Source organism: Schistocerca serialis, chromosome 2, assembly GCF_023864345.2.
Source record: "Schistocerca serialis cubense isolate TAMUIC-IGC-003099 chromosome 2, iqSchSeri2.2, whole genome shotgun sequence".
Taxonomy (NCBI): Eukaryota; Metazoa; Arthropoda; class Insecta; order Orthoptera; family Acrididae; genus Schistocerca; species Schistocerca serialis.
Genome location: NC_064639.1, coordinates 989310667 through 989330741, shown reverse-complemented (window position 1 = coordinate 989330741; position 20075 = coordinate 989310667). Strand labels below are relative to the sequence as shown.

The 20075-nt window shown below is 37.8% G+C and overlaps 1 protein-coding gene across 1 annotated transcript in view; it reads right to left on the bottom strand.

Annotated features, from left to right (window-relative positions):
• Window positions 1–444: 444 nt before the first annotated feature.
• LOC126458420 (E3 ubiquitin-protein ligase RNF169-like) overlaps window positions 445–20075 on the bottom strand; it is an 89734-nt gene continuing 70103 nt past the window's right edge. Inside the window, exons 8-10 of the mRNA XM_050095455.1 lie at window positions 15530–15648; window positions 3416–4235; window positions 445–2311 (exon numbers count right to left, since the gene is read on the bottom strand). Of these exons, the coding sequence (XP_049951412.1) occupies window positions 2287–2311; window positions 3416–4235; window positions 15530–15648 (964 nt within the window). The 3' untranslated portion in view covers window positions 445–2286. The remainder of the gene's footprint in view (window positions 2312–3415; window positions 4236–15529; window positions 15649–20075) is intronic.

Below are 20075 nucleotides of genomic sequence, written 5' to 3'. Positions count from 1 at the left end.
ATTTTAACCTGCTTATTGTATTAGAGCATTGGTATCCCTCTACAATTTTTATACCCCAGGCTTCCCTCCACTACCAAACTGTAGATTGACTGATGCCTCACGATTTGTCCTATCAACTGATCCCTTCTTTTACTCAGATTGTGCCACAAATTTCTATTTCCCAAGTCCGATTCAGTACCTCATTTGTTGTGTGATCTTCCCACCTAAGCTTCATTACTATGAATCTTGTATGTTTCACTGTATGCTTTCAGCTACTTTTCTTCATAATTTATCTGTCAAGCTATCTGGATTGAGGTCACATTAACCATTACTTTAATAAGGCACCAGATATCATAAGAAGCCAGCTACCGCCACTTTATCACAAAGCCCACACAGAACAACAAAAATTATTAAAGAATATACTACATCAATGCATAAGGAACAGAAATAAGACAAATCCCTATATACATTCTGTACATAAGGCATACTTTTATTTACATTTCAAATGTTTTACATGTATACAATACACACATTTAGAATTTGTTTCCAAATTAAACAGTCTGTAGAAGCCACAAAGAAAATATCACAATACTGATTGCAAGGCAACATTATTAATCTTCTATTTAGTCATTAATAGTAACAATAAAACATAATTCTTTTATATTAACATCTAAAACATATATGCACAGAAGCAACTGAGCATATCCACTCACTCACTCACAATACCTCCATTCTCCTCACATATCAAAGATTTACTGTCACTGAATTTAACAACCTTGCCATCAAATTAGTTACATACATATGGCAACATAGCAGCCACACTCAATGACCAGTAACAAGTGTACGGTACTATTATGAAGCAAAGTTCTGGAGAATATTGAGGTATTCTTTACATGCCTCACCTCAACACCACTGGATAAAAAGATAAAAATTTCCTGATTGAGAGAAATAAGAAAATGAACACACCAAGCTAAGTATATGTGTATTATCTTAACCAAGAGGAAATATGAGATGAATTATACAAATGAGATATCAGAAACTAGTAACTCAAAAGAAAGAATATATGCAAAAGTGAATAACTACGACTGGTTTGAACCAGCCTCAAATTGATAGAGCCATCTAATGTTACATAACAAACAACTCGGTTCTCTGTATGAAGAAAATGTAATATATCCCTGAGTGTGATACATTATGTGGAAATATCACTGTCTTTCCAACTGTATCATTCACATTATATTATCACCTTTCTCCCTGTCAGACATTACGTAATTAATTAGTTCACAAATATTTCAGTTCTTTTTGCAAATCAGAAGCTTCTTCACCCTTTGTGTCTTTTCCATTAGCTATAGTGTGTCAAATGCTTCCATTTATCTTTAATACAGTCGACAATTTTGTCATACTGTGTGCTTAAGTTAACAGAGTACAATGATCTGTCACATTGAGCATCACACACTGCAAGTATCATATCAACATTATAGTACTCATTTTCCATATTTATAATTCTCTCTCTCTCTCTCTCTCTCTCTCTCTCTCTCTCTCTATCACTCACTCCAATATACCAGCCACTCTTGAACAAACACTGCCTTTTAAACAATTTTTGGGGAAACAATTGCATTCATTCTTCACACTCTTCAGAATGCAGATGTACAATTGCAGAGGAACATGTTCATCTGATATTAACAGTCTGAAATAACTAAAATCCATGCATACCTTTCGCAGCAATCTGCAACAATTTTCAGTGGAGGGTTTAACTTGCATAAATGTTATACCACGTCTTCACTGAAATATCTTATTTGATTGTGAAAGGAAAGTAATCATTTCTTTCCTGTACTATGATAAGCCCACTAAAATTTACATTCTAATAGTTTTTAAGATATCTGAGGAGCACACAAGAAAAATTTACTGTAAACCACAAATAGTCTTTTTTTCCATTTTCTATATTTTTTTATTCGTGGGACCAGGATCCCTTCTACACACTGTTACATAAAATCTTGAACAGAGGTCATATACAGATATATTTATATCATAAACTGGTCACTGATAATATCTTTGTAGCTTCTCCAGTTGTGAACACACACAATTAAAAAGTGACTATAAATATCTTGATATAAAATTTCTCTGTGACAGATTTCATAAAATATCATAAATAATACCCTGTCACATTAAAAATCGCTTTTACAACTCAAAATAATCATAGGAAATATATAAAAGAGGACACAACAAAATGCAAAACTTAGTATAGAAAGGAATATTAAATTACAATAAACACACATCAGTCAAATAATAAAATTTTCTTCATTTCTCCATCTAATGTCCAGAATGGGCAATCAACCTGAAACCAAAATATCTGAGCATGACACTAATTCCAAGAAGATTCAGGTTTATACATATAGACAAACAAATTAGTTGTAAAATCACTGGTGGTCAGCTATGGATAACATATAAGGTAGTGAACAGCCCAGTGGTTGGTTTGAACACCACATTGTTTTACTAGCCATGGTCTTATGGGAGGTTGTATGCCCTTGTCTTCCACCATATTCTGAGCTGATTTATCCACCCAGCTATAGGGGGACCTACCATTTAATTTGAACACCAAGTCACAGTGTAACTTGACCCTTTTTTTATATAAACAACATTACCAGAGGTGAAAATAATAACAAACCTAGTACTAACTGGGACTCATATCACAGACATTTGGATCTGCAGTCTGGCACTTAGCTACTGATCCATCATTGCTGACATTTGTTGTATGGGCAGAAGGCCATGGTTCAAGACATAATGAAGGCAGGCTTAAGGTCATAGTTCAAGGCACAATGAGCTAACACTTACACAGCAGAAAACTGCTTACTTGTTAATAGCTATGGAAAGGATGAGAGAGAAAAAAACAAATTCAGCAAGTATTATGTACACGACATTCATTTGCTGTATCATTCTGGTCTGAACATGAGTAGGAAACTGAATCTAACTGGTCCTCACCACAGTGCAATACTTGGGGCAGTGTCAACATGGGTAACAATTTCTCCCATGATTTCAAAAACGAGGTTTTTTCATTGGGAACCACATGGCAAACCTCTGGAACATTGCTCATGACAGGAAAGAGGATCTGTTTTGTTTCTCAGTCTGGAGATGCAATTTTAATCTGAAAGGAAGTTTCATTACAGCATAAGACTACACAGCAGTAAATTAGTTTCATTCTAAAAGTTTAATAATATGGCAGAAAATGTCACACTGTAGGGAAATGTGGTTTCAGAAACAGCATGTACCATGTTACACCAGGCAACTATGTGTGAAACTAAAAAAACAAATGTAATTCATATGGACACATAAGTAACAGCTAAACAATTTATACACAAGTCTTCCGCTACATCTACCACATATTGAACTGAATGCCACTTAGAAAACCAAGGTTAAGTTACCATTAAAAATGACTGCTTACCGTTGGTTACCTCTGTGGAATGCTTCCTGAAGTGTGCGTTGCCTTGCCCCTTTGTTCACTACACTCTTTCCTTTTTTGGTAACAGTCTCCGATATTGACGTACTTCGGAGTTCGTATGCCCTCGATGTCCCTTTCCTACGATCCACTATTCTCGATTCCATGTCCCATTTCCTCTGTAGTTCCATTGCTAACTGTAGGTCCTCCTGTTCCTGGCGTATCTGCTGTTCTATTCGTGCCTGTTCAATAACCACACGCTCATCTTCGATGCCACTATCACACACAGCATCGTCTCTAGATTCTGTCTCTACTTCAACATTGTTGTTATTATTTACAGTGAGACTATTCTCATTCTTTTTATTGTGATAAATTAATGCTTCATTAACTCTTTTTTCGCCATCAGCAATCTTCTTAGGAGCCTCATTTGTGAAGTGCATTTTTGTAGAATCTTCTTCACATAATGATATTTTTCCTGAATCTGTGCTTGTTTTTGCTGGGCTCTCACAGCTTCCACCATAGCTACATGCTACATGTGAAATATCAGGCATCTGCAGATCCTCCTCCTCAGCTGCACGGCACACTTCAACTGGACTAACAGCAGAGTCCAAAGATGACACAAATGTTGAAATTGTTGTATTAGCAATATCTGTGGCCTGTGGAGCAGGTCTGTTTGCAGATCCTGTGGATGAAAAGCCAGAGACAGCAGTACTGTGATCAAAACCTTTTGTATCTGTACATAGTTTTTTCCTCTCTGGTCCAGATGTCAGTTCACTTCTTTCAAGCTGTGCGTTATATGGGTCCAGTTTCCTGATGAAGTCTCTTCCTGAAATAAGTAGAAAAGAGCTTAAATGAGTAAATACATAATGAAATAATATTTTTCATAGCAATGAAAGCTTTATTGAAACAACAAAAAGGGAAAATATTCTCCTGATGATTCTATAGTACTTTCTCGCAGAATACAGAAATAACAATTTCTTTGCTGCCCTTGTTAACTATTAAATAATGTAGAGATCTCAGCCAGCTTTAAATTTGAGAGCTGGAGCTGACAGAAGTGTGGCATTGCAGGTATCATACTGAAATGAAAACAAAAATCAGCGGTGGCAAAGGATTTAAATAAAAAAAAACACACACACACACACACAAACCGGTGGGGGGGATCTGAACTGCAGAGAGCCATGGGGGACTGGCAGGGATGGCATTATTGGCGTAACAGTGAATGGAATAGTTCAGCATGTCATATGACTGTGGTATCATCAGACCTCACTCTGGCTCATAGTGTGACTGCCGTCCAAAACATGTGCGATATCATCTCGTCTGACCTGGCAAGATCACGGGTGCACAATGCATATGACCGTTCATCTCTGAGTCTGTGCATGCACTAGCCTTCTCAAATGCTAGTTTATCAAGGGTAAACTATTACTATCGCAATTCAGAGAACACCTTTGTCGACACAGGAACACTCCTCAAAACATGGAGATGCTTGTGTGGCCCTTCAAGTCACCTGATCTCAACCCAATTGAGCACTTCTGGAACATCACTGAGTGAGACTTATGTACCTTGGTGTCAGGTTTGATCAGCCTCCATGTTGACATGTGAGCAGCACTTGAGTGATCATGGACCACTATAATTTCAGAATCTCGTGGACACTTTCCAAACGTTACAGAAGAAAGGGGTGATAGATGTTACCAAGAACATGTGTCTCATTCAACTGCTTTCATGTTATATGTCTGTACTGAAATTGATCTTGAAACAAAAGCTAAAATAACAACAAACATATGCAGCTAGTTGACAGTTAGTGTAAAAAAAAAAAAAAAAAAAAAAAAAAAAAAAAAAAAAAAAAAGGGAGAGAGAGAGAGAGAGAGAGAGAGAGAGAGAGAGAGAGAGAGAGAGAGAGAGAGAGAGTGAGAGAGTATATCAAAACCCCCATTCATTACTGTGAAGAAACCTGTGCAGGATAGATTAGCAAGGAGAGATGCATCAAATCAGTCTTCAATTGAAGACCACAACACATCCCTATCACTTTTGGGTGGATGATACAGTCATCAAAAATAAATAAATAATAATTAGGCCAGGCTGTTGTTTGCTCACTACATAGCAAACATGATATCTCTAGTCTAAACTAATTTAATCAAATTTAGTATTCTGTTAGTCTCACATACTGGTAGGTCCTACAGCCAGAAGAAGATATTGTATTGATGGAAAATGCTCTTAATATGCTAACATACCTTCCTTCCACTAAATTGGCAAGTAAAACCAGATGTTTCGGACTTGTCGAACTACTGACTGTTGTTTCCTATTTTCAGATACTCATTCTATTCGACAGCAAGATGATAGCACAGTGAGAAGTGGTACACCAAATCAGAGAGACAGAGGGAGAGGGAGAGAGGGAGGGAGAGAGAGCGAGTGATAGCCCGACACAATGATAACAGCTTTCTTTCGTTTTTTGCATGGGCAACAGGACATCCTGTACGGTTCAGGCTTTGAAACATGGAAAGTAAAATCAGAACACCATTTCTGAAAGATGTTATTGTTGAATGAACTGTGGCTATTGAAATTACAAGCAGAAAAAATGCAGGAAAGAATAGCTGTGTATACAAGATATCATCTTCAGTGGATGATAACGTATAAAGATAATTTGAGGTGCTGTCTTAGCTTTTACAAGATGAAGATAAAATGAATACTGTTAGGTCCCTGCAGTGGTGCATCAGAGCCTACTGTTTTGTTTGTAAGTTGATACAGCCTTTAATAAGAAGTAACTTGTTTTGATTTTCCTGTGTGGTTTTTTTTTTTTTCATTGTAATTCTTAAACTGCCTGCATGTTTGTGTATTCATCAGGCACAGTTCCATATTTTACTGGCTGTTTAGTGTTTCTTTCTGCCATCTAAGTATGGATAGGGACTTTGTTTGCTGTGAGCTGAGTGGCTGACCCCTTAACTCTTAGCTCCATGCGCCAATGGTCATCACTGTTGGGGGCCAGCCATGGGTATACAAGGGACTTCTAGCACAACCCATTAGTTCCTCCATCAGTCCACTAGTGTGCCCACCCCTGTTACTGACCGACTGACATTGACCCCTCAGCCATGCTTGAGTGGGAGGTTATTCCAAGGTGGGTCAGACAGCGAAAGACTTTCCAGGGGGCCAATCAAAGGACCTCCTTAGGTCATCTGATGAACAGGTTTCAGATACTATATGCATCTGATAAAGCGAGACGCATCCGCTTCCCCTGCTTCAGGGGAAGCCTCCTGGAATGGAAGATCTGGGCAGTCACAGATGGTTGGATTATTGGTAGTTGGGAGCTCCAATGTTGATGTTGAACAGGTGCTTCCAGATGTCATGAAGAGCAGAGAGTGCAGCCAACTGAATGCTACTCATATACAAACGATGTGCATCGCTCTGGATCAGAAGAGATTCTCTCGATTTCAAGTAGCTAGCTGAAGTAGTCAAAACTGCCACTCTTGCTTGGGGATGAAGGCAGGACTGACTGCAGACCTTTGGTACAGAGCCGACTGGAGGGTCTGAATCAGAGGACGCACAGTTCTGTAACCATGTAGGATGCAGATTCCTTGACTTATTCAATGGTGTGGTGGGGTTTTGGGTCCGTTTGATAGGTGAGGGGTCCACTATACACAGGAGGCAGCTACACAGTTAGCAGGGACTGTGTGGAGGGGACTAGGCAGTCTTTCAGGTTAGAGGGTCTTGAGAAATTATAGAAAGGTCTTCAGCCTAAAAGGGTGCACGTAAAACATCAAGAATAGGGTATACCTAGCAAAACAATTGGTATTGTACTTGCAAATTGTCGTAGCAATGTTGGGAAAGAACAAGAGCTTCAAGTGCTAATAGAAAACACTGAAGCTCAAATCGTTATAGGTACTGAAAGCTGGATAAAGTCAGAAACAAGTTTAGCCAAATTTTTTACAAAGGACCTAAAGGTGTTCAGAAAGTATAGATTAAACACAGTTTATGGTGGAGTGTTTATTGCTGTTAGAAGTAGTTTACGATGCAGTGACACAGATAAAGATATTTCCTGTGAGTTAGTATGGGTAGAGGTTATATTTGGCAACCTAAATAAATTAATAATTGGTACCTTTTACTGTCCCCAAAACTCAGATGACACAGTTGCTGAACAGTCCAAAGAAAACTTGAGCTTCATTTCAAACCGTACACCCACTCACACAGTTATAACGGATGGCAGCTTCAGTCTACCCTCATATGTTGGAAAATACAAGTTCAAAGCCAATGATAAGCATAAAATATTGTCCAAAATTGTACTTAATGCTTTCTCCAAAAATCATTTTGAGCAATTAGTCCAGGAGACCACTCAAAGAGTAAATGGTTGGAAAAACATACGTGACCTTTTGGCAACAAATAATCCAGAGCAAATAGGAAGCATCATGATGGATACCAGAATTAAAGACTACAAGGCTGTTGTACCAACATTCAAATCCACAAAAAATAAATGCAAAAAGATATCTATTAAAAAAGCAACTAAAAATTTGGTTGACACCTTTCTAAGAGAGTCTCCACCTCCTTCCAAACTGACTATGTAAGTGTAGACCAGGCTGGGCGTAAATTCAAAGAAATAGTATCAACAGGATATGAGAGGTACATATCAAATAAATTAATAAGAGATGGTATTGATCCCCCTTGGTACAGAAAATAGGTGAGAACACTGTAGCCGAAGCAATGAAAAAAGCATCCCAAATTTAAAAGAATGAAAATATTCAAGATCAGCAATGTTTTACTGAAGCTCGAAATTTAATGCAATGCAATACATTTTTAATAGTTTCCACCACAAAACACTGTCTCAAAATGGTTATGTTACTGATGACAGTGCCACTAATGTAGAGCTACCCATCACTGTTTCCCAAAATTCCTTTACCAATGAAGACAAAGTAAATACTCCAGAATTTGAATCAAGAACAGCTGCCAGCACGAATAATTTAGAAGCAGATATCCTCGGTGTAGTGAGGTGACTTAAATTAGTTAATACAGCTAAGTGCTCTGGTCCAGATTGCACACTAGTCAGGGTCCTTTCAGAGTAAGCTGATACAGTAACTCCACACTTAGCATTCATATACAACCGCTTGCTCAACAGAAGATCTGTACCTAAAGACTGGAAAGTTGTACCAGTCACACCACTACTCAAGAAATGAAGTAATGGAATAGGAGTAATCCACTGACTTACAGACCCATATCAATAACATCAATCTGCAATAGGATTTTAGAACATTTACTGAGTCTGAAGATCATGAATTGCAGTGAAGGAAACAATTGATTGACAAACAATCAGCACAGATTCAGAAAGTATGTTATTGTGAAACATAACTAGCTCTTTATTCATGTGAAATAATAATGAGTGCTTTCAATAAAGGATCTCAAACTGATTCCGTATTTCTATATTTCCAGAAGACTTTTGTCACCATTTCTCACTAGTGTCTTCTAATCACATTGCATGCCTATGGAATACCATCTCAGTTACATAACTGGATTTGTGATTTGCTGTCAGAAAGCTCAGAGCTTGTAGTAATCAGTGGACAGTGATCGAGTCAAACGAAAGTGATATCTGGTATTCCCCAAGAAAGTATTATAGGCCTCCTGCTGTTTCTAATCTATAGGAAAAATTTAGGGAGACAGTTTGAGCAACCATCTTTGCACATGATGCTGTCAAATACCATCTCATTACATCATCAAATGATCAAAGCCAATTGCAAAATGATTTAGATAAGCTATCTATAGGATAATTGAAATGGCCTGGGAGTCGGGACAGGTTCCATCAGACTGGACAAAAGCAGTAATCACACCAATCTTTAAACATGGAAACAGAAAAGATTGTAACAACTACAGAGGTATCTCTTTAATCAGCGTTGTGGGTAAAATCTTCTCAGGTATTGTTGAAAGGAAAGTGCAAGTATTAGTTAAGGACCAATTGGATGAAAATCAGTGTGGGTTTAGGCCTCTTAGAGGTTGTCAGGACCAGATCTTTAGCTTACGGCAAATAATGGAGAAGTGTTATGAGTGGAACAGGGAATTTTATCTATGCTTTATAGGTCTAGAAAAGGCATATGACCGGGTTCCTAGGAGGAAGTTATTGTCTGTTCTACGAGATTATGGAATAGGAGGCAAACTTCTGCAAGCAATTAAAGGTCTTTACATGGATAGTCAGGCAGCAGTTAGAGTTGACGGTAAATTGAGTTCATGGTTGAGAGTAGTTTCAGGGGTAAGACAAGGCTGCAACCTGTCTCCTCTGTTGTTCATATTGTTTATGGATCATATGCTGAAAACAATAGACTGGCTGGGTGAGATTAAGATATGTGAACACAAAATAAGCAGTCTTGCATATGCGGATGACTTAGTTGTGATGGCAGATTCGATTGAAAGTTTGCAAAGTAATATTTCAGAGCTAGATCAGAAATGTAAGGACTATGGTATGAAGATTAGCATCTCCAAAACAAAAATAATGTCAGTGGGAAAGAAATATAAACGGATTGAGTGCCAAATAGGAGGAACAAAGTTAGAACAGGTGGACGGTTTCAAGTACTTAGGATACATATTCTCACAGGATGGTAACATAGTGAAAGAACTGGAAGCAAGGTGTAGCAAAGCTAATGCAGTGAGCGCTCAGCTACGATCTACTCTCTTCTGCAAGAAGGAAGTCAGTACCAAGACTAAGTTATCTGTGCACCGTTCAATCTTTTGACCAACTTTGTTGTATGGGAGGGAAAGGTGGGTGGATTCAGGTTACCTTATCAACAAGGTTGAGGTTACGGATATGAAAGTAGCTAGGATGATTGCAGATACTAGTAGATGGGAACAATGGTAGGAGGGTGTCCACAATGAGGAAATCAAAGAAAAACTGGGAATGAACTCTATAGATGTAGCAGTCAGGGCGAATAGGCTTAGATGGTGGGGTCATGTTACACGCATGGGAGAAGCAAGGTTACCCAAGAGACTCATGGGTTCAGCAGTAGAGGGTAGGAGGAGTCAGGGCAGACAAAGGAGAAGGTACCTGGATTCGGTTAAGAATGATTTTGAAGTAATAGGTTGAACATCAGAAGAGGCACCAATGTTAGCACTGAATAGGGTATCATGGAGGAATTTTATAAGGGGGCTATGCTCCAGACTGAAAGCTGAAAGGCACAATCAGTCTTAAATGATGATGATGATGATCTATATGGTGCAAAAAGTGGCAACTAACTCTAAATAATGGAAAGGGTAAAGTCATCCACATGAGCACAAAAATGAACCTACAAAATTTCATTACACAACAAATCTCACAAATTTAAACACTGTGAATTCAGTTGAATACTTAGGGATTACAATTACAGACGTCGTCTTGGAACGATCACATAGATAATATTGTGGGGAAAGCTAACCGAAGACTGATGTATTGGCGCAACACTTATAAGACACAACCAGTCTACTAAAGAGACTGCCTACACTATGCATGTCTGTCCTCTTATGGAATATTACTGCACAGTGTGGGACCCACATCAGACAGGATTGACAGAGGACATCAAAAAAGCTGAAACAAGGCAGCTTGTTTTGCATTATCACAAAATAGAGGAAAGACTGTCATGGATATGGGCATCTTTTGTTGTGGCAGAATCTTTTCATGAAGCTTAAATCACCAACTTTCTCCTTCAAATGTGAAAATATTTTGTTGCCAACCTCTTAGATAATGAAAAATGATCACTGCAATAAAATAAGAGAAATCAAAGCACACAGGGAGAGTTGAGTGTTCGTTTTACATGCATGCTGTTCGAGAGTGGGACATTACAGAAATAGCTTAAAGGGGGTTAGAGAAACCGCTTCCAAGCAATTAATTGTGAATTGCAGAGTAGTGATGTAGATGTAGATATGGGAGAAAATTAGCTGTGACCTTTTTTGAAGAGACATTCTTTCCCCTGAAGTGGCTTATGAAACAGGAAACCTGTAACTGGATGGCCACATGGAGATTTAAACTGTGCTCCTCAACATGAAATCGATGCCTCAATTACTATGGCATGCCACTTGGTAAAACAGCGATTCCTGCTCACCACTACAAATCACTGGCATGACAACTCCTTAAAAATATCACCATCCATTCTCTCAGTGTTTTATCTTTAGTAACTCTCCTTGGGACAAAATATGAAAAACTTCAAAAAAGAGAAGAAAGAATAGCATTTCCCACAGGCTTATATCAAATCTTACAACACACTAAATATCAGCCCCTCTATCTACATCTTCCATCCTTAAGATGCTAGAATTGGACTGGAAAGAAGTCACCCAGAGTTGTAGGAAATGCATTTTCTTTTTTTTTTTTTTTTTTTTTTTTTACAACAAAATTGCTTAGTATCACATGTTGAAAGAAATGATACATCTACCCCAACTCCTTGATCATCCTTTTGCACCTTACTTTCTTCCTATAAAATGCTCTACAAAATTTAACTAAAAACTTTTACGGTCTAATCAGAAGCTGTCAATAAAGAATCAACTGCCTTTTTTTTAAACACAATCATCAACACTACAGTTTATTTTATTCATAAGCTTGCACTAAAGACAACAGGGATTAAACCTCTAAAAAGCATTTCATTCATCAATCTCATTTTCCAACATTTTAATTATTCTTTCCTTGTGTAACTTTGGCAGGCACCCACTGACATGACGTGACAAGTGACATTACATGTGGCATGGCAGATAAATAGTGGTGCTGTGGCATAATAAAACTAACGAGGCACTATATCTTCTTTGGATAATCAAGTATTCTGGCTTTAGTCAACTTTTTAGTATCTTAGTACAAGAAGTAAAGCTATATCTGTCCCTGTAGAAATTTTCTCACTAAAACTTATACTTTTCACATAAAAAATTAAAAACCGCTGTTTTGAAATTTACATGTGTTCTCATCCAATTTTGAGGAAAATATTAAATAAAAAATTCTGATGTGTGTACACCGTATAGTCTAATATTGCAGCTTGATAATGAACTGGCCTCTTTGAGACATTGCTTTTAGTTGAAATTGTTTTTAAGACAGAAATGAGAGCCATATATCATGTCCGAAAGAACAGATACCATCTTCATACAGTTAAGGCTAACCGGCCATTGACCTCCTCCTCCTGTGCTGGATGCACACGCATTGCCCGAACTCTTATGGGACTCCATAAGATTGTCTGCCGCGAGTAATTAGTGCAATGGGCAGGGGCACAGCGTGCAAGGGATAAATCCCTGCAGTCGCACTATCCTCTGTGCCCTTCATGGCCCAGATGGCTAGAGCATCTGCCACGTAAGCAGGAGATCCTGGGTTCGAGTCCTGGTCGGGGCACACATTTTCAACTGTCCCCGTTGATGTTTTTCAATGCCTGTCGACAGCTTAGGGTCTCTATTTAATTATCATTTCATGTGACACATGTTTCTCTTTCATACATGATTTATGAAGTCTATTACACTCACATTTTAAATTAACATTGCACTAAGAGTTATTTTGATTCAAAAACTAGAGATTATTAGAGATTAAGTGTCGAAAAGCACAGATTCGCCTTTTAGCATCCTATGCTCATATCTAATCTTAGGTTGTCTTTCTTTCTTTTATCAGTTGTTTTGCAATGTTTTGGGACAATATTTTTTGACATTGTGAAATACAATGGAATTATTAGCAAAATAAACATTTCAAACCTTAAAAATAGATTTTACCACCACAAACCTTTTACAGCCTTATTAACAATAACTGAAAATGAAAAGCATTTAAATTCCAGTATTTCAATCAGAATGTCAACATGTACATTAAAAGTCATTCCAGTGTTCTGTCAATCGTGTGACATATACTTTTATCTACACATGAAGAATTACATTCACCGATTACAGAGGTGCTTTATTTCATCTCACAGCAAAGGGAAACCACACGTACAAGCAACGCAGTTAAATACACATACTGATCCACTGTAAGTTGCAGGCTCCAGCTTTCTAGAAAATGCTGGTCCAGTTAAAATTATTGCCAGATCACAAGATATTTATCAATATTAATGAGGTTGCTTTTCCTAATGATAGTCACACTAAGAAATGTGTCTATAGTTTATAAGCTTAATATGTTGCTCAAGGTGCTCTGGATTTTTATGCTTTGAATGTTTTTACAATACATACTGCCTTGGGGAAAGCAATGGTTCTCTTGAAGTACAAAAGTAAAAATCAAAGCAAAAACTGAAATATTAGAATTTATTTGCTTTTCATTCACATGTGCTGTTAATTTGTGATTCTAAAATTTATTCCCATATGATTTTTAGTAAGACTTCTTTTGTCAATTATTTCATTGTATTTAACAATGTCATAAAAAAGTATTGTCACACACTTCCATTGCAACAAAAAACTAAAGAAAAAGAAACATAAGAAAAATACTAAAGAAAAAGAAACATAAGGAAAAAACTAAAGCAAAAGAAACATAAGATTGAATTTGGACACAGGACATAAAAATTCAAAACAGTGCTCTTATCCACTACACTACCCAGTTCACTATGTTTAATACTGCGCAAGCAGCCTGATAAAGTGGTGTCAAAAGCTTTTACAGTCATTTTCTCAAAAGCTATAGGGTTTCAGCACTTAAGCCAAAATAGGGGTCTTTATTTTCCCTCCTCTCCCAACAGGCAAATTTCTGATTGTCGGTGTGTTTCCCCCGTCAGCCTTCAAGTGTTTAGAGTTGAATAGGTATTCATTTTTCTATTTTTTCTGAGGAGGCACTACATTTGAAGAATTATGGCAATATGAGAACATCTGCATCGTTACTAGAAAGTATACAATCTAGCAGATTACTGATAGCTTCAATGGAGTGCATGTTCAGGGTTAAAGAAGCTCCTGCTACATCTTTATCAACTTTTCATAATTCCAATCCACAGCCTTGTTAGCTGTTTTTAATGCAGATGGATTATTTTTATCAGTTGACATTGGGGAGCATGACGGCAATTGTGATGAGAAGGTATTAAAAGAAAAGATCTCTAGAACAATGTAATATCATTTTATTAAAAGAAAGTTGTTTCAGTAAAGTACTGTTTGGCGGCACATTCACAGCTCTGGAACCTAAAGCTTTGCTGGAAGAAGACCACTCTTCCTCTCACAAAACTCATAATGACATATAATGACATATAATGACATGTCTTGCCATAGACAGTTAACTAATGAGAAGCTTAATATATTTAACAGTGAAAGAAGGTCTGTAAAATGTTCTTTTGGTATGTTAATGTTGAAAATCTGGATGCTGAATAGTTCAATAACTTGTGACATGTATAAAATCAATGGGATAATTCAAGTTATTTTTTGTTTCAGAACTTTATAAGCATTCATGATGGTGTACATTCTAAGTCAACTGTGCAACACCCAACCTATTGAGAACACACAACAAAAACCACAAAACCAACACTGACCTACAAACAATGCTGTAGAACTGAGTAATCCACTCTGCAGTTTCTTACATAGCCCATGTGGAGCTTTGTCTTTCCAGAACAAAGTTTTTATGTAACCATATATAGCAAGGATCTGATATTAAGAGTCAGCACATCAGAAAAGAGATTTCCAGACACGTTTCACAGACAATCACCTTATGCAATTCTATTTAGTACTATATCTTCATTCTATTCCACAAACAAATTAAATGACCTCCTATTACTGCACCTGTCCAAGATATTTCACTAGTGCGATCCTTTCCCATGGTTTAATTTGAGCTTCCCTGTCCTATAGTCACCACTGCTGTGATAAAAAATATATGAATATTTTTGTCCACTAAACCGTATGAAAATAAATTTTGAATTTGGCATCATTTCCTATTTTCCTAGGTACAAAAGCAGAAACATTTGTAAACTGTAAGCAGGACAGACACGGACATGGCAAAAAGTCAGGCACCCCGCATTCATCTGGTAGTGGCACGAGTCTGGCACACACTCATCTATTAAACTGCGCGTGTTGCTCGTAAAGCTGCAAGGTAGGTGCATGCATTTTTCCATACTATACCATTTGCCATGACACTCCTGAGGGCCTGTTACAACATTAATGATGAGCTTGCCTCTAGAAGTTGTATCAATCAAGCCACTTTCATTTGTAAGAGCACATGGTTCAGCATTCATAATCTAATTCTCTCATAACAATCGAAATAGTGCTTACCTTTGAATGCTGAACTCTGATTTGTACCAACACTTTTAGATATGCGTCCTTCTGTAGGTGGTGTGATAGTACATTCATATGGCCTCTTCTGCATTTTCATAAAGTTCTCGGCCAATTTCCTACAAAAGATAACACCCACATTATTTTCAATTAATCATGAATTATTTAAGGTACAGAACGTAAGAAAGGAAACTGCATTAAGTGAAGAGCTTTATGGCACATATGATGAAGCGATCTACACACACTTATGTAAAGAGGTCTACATGTGATATCTTACAAGAAAAACACACACACACACACACACACACACACACACACACACACCACACGAGCGCAAATGGGATGGAAGGGGTGGGGGAGGAAGAGAAGGGGGAGGGGTATTGGAAAGCATGCAAAAGAACAAACATACTGCATTTTCTCCTGCTCCTGTTGTTCAGCTTTATGGCTCTGTTTCTTATGGTGGAATCTATACTATCATTTTAAGTGAGCCAAAACTGTCAACAACCTAATACATCATTTGTATATCCTTGCTTTTCACCGACCTCTGAACAAGCTGAAGCAACCAGCTAGGCAAAACTCTGAGCCGTTTTGTAACTTGGAATTTTGCACATTCAAACCCAGCCCCACTTATTTTGCAAGTGATTCTCAGCGATTTCCTCTCTCCCGGGGATGCTAGTCCAGCAAGAAATGCAGGATGTTCTGTGGAGTTTGAAAAGTAGGAGATGCATTGACAGAACTGGAACTGTGAATGTAGGTAATGAGTTGTGCCTAGATAGAGCACTGTTCATAAAATTTAATAGTATGGCTTCAAATCCCTGCCAATACACTATTTTAATTTACCAGGAAACTTCATTAACAATGAATATTTTGCCGCAGTATGAAATATATATATCTATATATATATCTAGGATGTCAGTACATCATTCTCCTCAACATTCTTTCTCCCACGACATTTAGTCTAGCCCAATACACATGAAAGCTTCTGCGAGATTTTGGAAAGCAGAAGACACTTACATCAGGACTGGACTGCTCAGTTAATAAGAACATTGTCACTAAAAAAAAAAAAAAAAAAAAAAAAAAAAAAAAAAAAAAAAAAAAAAAAAAAAAGCAAGGGAACAGGTTTCAACTACAGTCAGGCGCAAGAGATATTCTGAGTAAAACCTTTTTCGTCCTTTAAATATTAACAATATGTTCGATCACTCATGTCATTTGTCCTCTAGTTTAGTGTCATGCTCTACAGACTTTTTAAGGCCATCATGTTCAACAACACCATCTCTCACTGGAGGCACTAGTGTTATTTACAGTTTATTACTGTTTGTTTGTCCCCCCCCCCCCCCCCCTGTAATCACTGATTACGGTTCCTGCCTCGACACCATTAAAATGTAATCAATATTTAATCACTTTCATTACCACTATTACACACCAATTCCTAATTTCCAAATTGATTGTATATCTTTTCATGTGTTACTCCAGTAGGTCATGTAATGCTCTTGAATGAGTATGCTGGAACTCCATCTTCTGTTGGTTGTTTGTTATCATCTATGTCATTATCTTTTATTTTAAGCAATTTAAGATTGTAAGACACCTAGTTAATGCAGCAGAACAGTTAAATCCTCTCTACAAGAAGTCTACCAAGTATAAAACATATGCCGTGATGAAAAGAAAAATTCCTGAGAATGTACATTTGGAGCATAGGCTTGTATGGAAGTGAAGCATGGATGTGGGAAAACTGGAAAACCAGAACACTGAAAAGTCTGAGATGTGCTGGTATAGAAGGATTTTGAAAATTAGGTCGACTGAAAAAGCGGAGGTTACCCACAGAATCGAATACGAAAGAAAGACGTGGGAACGCTGACAAGCAGAAGGAGCAGAATGATAAGATGTATTAAGACAGCATGCAATAACTTCAATGCACTAGAGGGAACTGTGGAGCATAAAAACTGTAGGACAAGACAGAGAATGGAATTCACAAACACACCACTCTCTCTGTAAGTCATATTCTGATAGTTGTGGGTGACTGAAAATGGCACGAAGTTTCTTCTTTCATTCTGTCTGCACATGTCCACTCCTGAAAGCCTAGCAGTACAGAGGAATCTTGCTTGACGAGTATCTCTCATAATGCGAAATTTGCATAATGAGCAAAACAAACTGTAAAAAAATTACTCACTTAATGAGCGATGTTTCACGCAACAAGTGGCGACACTTTAGTGTGACTTAGCCAGCCATTCGCACATGGCAGGGTAAACATTCAACAACACGAACCTCTTTCATTGTTAGCAGCGGCGTATGGACAATGTCTTTAGCACATACTGCAGTCTGGGTTTAGCACTCTTACTGCTGCTACCACCTTAGTGCAGCTAGTGATCACATGTTTTTCTAAACTTGTGTTCACAGTGTTTTTTGGTGTACAAATTTTAATAACCTTCATTGACATTTACCTGAAGACAAAGCCGCAATATGCCAGCCCATAAGAGAAAGAAAATGACCTTAGAAATTAAACGTGAAATCACTGAAAAATGCAAAAGTGGTGTGAGCACTGCTGGTTTAGCGCACACACACGCACAATCAGTCTACATCAACTACTTGCATTATCCTCAAGAACAAGGACAGAATTAAGGAGATAGATGCTTCAAAGGGAGTGACAAGAGTATATCAACAACATTTTTGTATTCTGGATGATGTTGAAATGTTGCTCCTTATATGGATAAATGAAAAGCAATTGCAAGGCGAGACTATTAATGAGAACATCATTTGTGAGAAGGTGAGAATGATTTTTACCACGTTTGTTAAGAAGACACCAGGATCATCAGGGACCGCAGAAGTGTTTAAGGGAAGTCGTGGGTGGGTCGAGAAGTTTAAGAGAAGAACCAGTGCCCACAGCGTTGTGAGGCATGGCAAAGCAGCCAGCTCTGGCACAAAAGCAGGAGGGAACTTCTTCAGCAATGTCAAGATCTTCATAAATTCGAAGGGTTATCTGCAATGACAGGATTTTAAGTGCGACAAGGTGGGTCTATTGTGGAAAACTATGCTGAAGCTTACCTTTATAAAAGCAGAGGAGAATGCACTGCCCAGTCACAAGCCAATGAAAGACCATCTCGCACTGCTATTCTGTGACAATGCAAGCTGCAATTTGAAAATTAAACCGCTGCTTGTTTACCATTCAGAAACACTATGACTCTTCAAGAGGTGTAAAGTCTACAAGAACAGGTTAAATGTCATGTGTAGTCCAACATCAAGGCTTGGGTGACACGTGGTCCTTTTTGCGAATGGAACAATGAAGTGTTTCGTCCTTCGGTGAAAAAATATTTGCTCGAGATGAATCTGCCACTCCATGTCTTGCTTGGTATGACAAAACTCCTGCCCATTCTCCAGGCCTACAAGATCACCCCCTTGAAGAATTTCAGTCCATCAAGAACCAATTTCTGCCTTCCAGCACCCCTCCATTACTCCAGCCAATGGACCAGCAGGTTATTTCTAACTGTAAGAAGCTCTACACTAAAGCACTCTTCAAGCATTGCTTTGAGTTGACGCAAGCTACCAATCTCACCCTCAGAGAGCTTTGGAAATAGAACTTTGACAACATTGCCTGCGTCAAGACAATCAAAAGGGCATAGGAACGGGTTACCAAAAGAACTCACTTCTGCTTGGGAAAAGCTTTGTCTGGAGTGCAAGGTCAGATGTGAGTCTGAGGCGTTTGAGTCAGTACCTGTGGAGCCTATAGTCAACAAGATTGTGTCTTTAGCCAACAGCATGGGACTAGAAGTGGATAACAATTATATCTATGAGCTTGTGGAAGATCACAGCCAAGAAATGACCACAGAACTTATGGAGCTGCAGTATGCTCCACAGCAGTAAGCTGTGGAGAGGAGTTCTTAGGAGGAGAAGGCAGTAACAGCACACCAGTGATCTTCTTGTGCAATAAGAGAAATTCTGAAAGTATGAGAATCAGTTGCATCAGATACTGAAAATCATCACCCCAATAAAGCAGTGGTTACACATACTACAAATTTATTTGACGATAATGATGTGTTGCATTTTCGGCAAGTGTAGAAACATCAGCAGAAACAAATGACTATAAATAGCTTCCTGGTAAAACAGAATTAGTTATGTATCGTGAATAATAAAGTACATAATACTGCTTATATAATTTTTTTTAATAAATGGGATGAATAAGAAAATTTAGTACTGTTTTTGGATGGGACATATTATTGTATTTTACATTAATTTATATGGGATAAACTGTTTCGCTTCGTGTTTCACATTATTAGTAAGACTCTGGAATGAATTATGCTTGCTATGAAAGGCTCCACTGTAATTATCACTATCAAGTCCAATAGTATATACGTTGAGTAGGTGACCAATGTTCCATACATGAATAGATAAAGTGGGTCAAAGATATTAGCACCAATTATCGTATGTTACATATGATATGGTGACTAAGAGTACAAACATAAGATCATCAAATCTGAAAAATAGCAGTGTACAAGAAGAATGCGATCTCACTACTATTTGACATTGTTGCTTAATTTGTTTCAGTTTCTGCTAC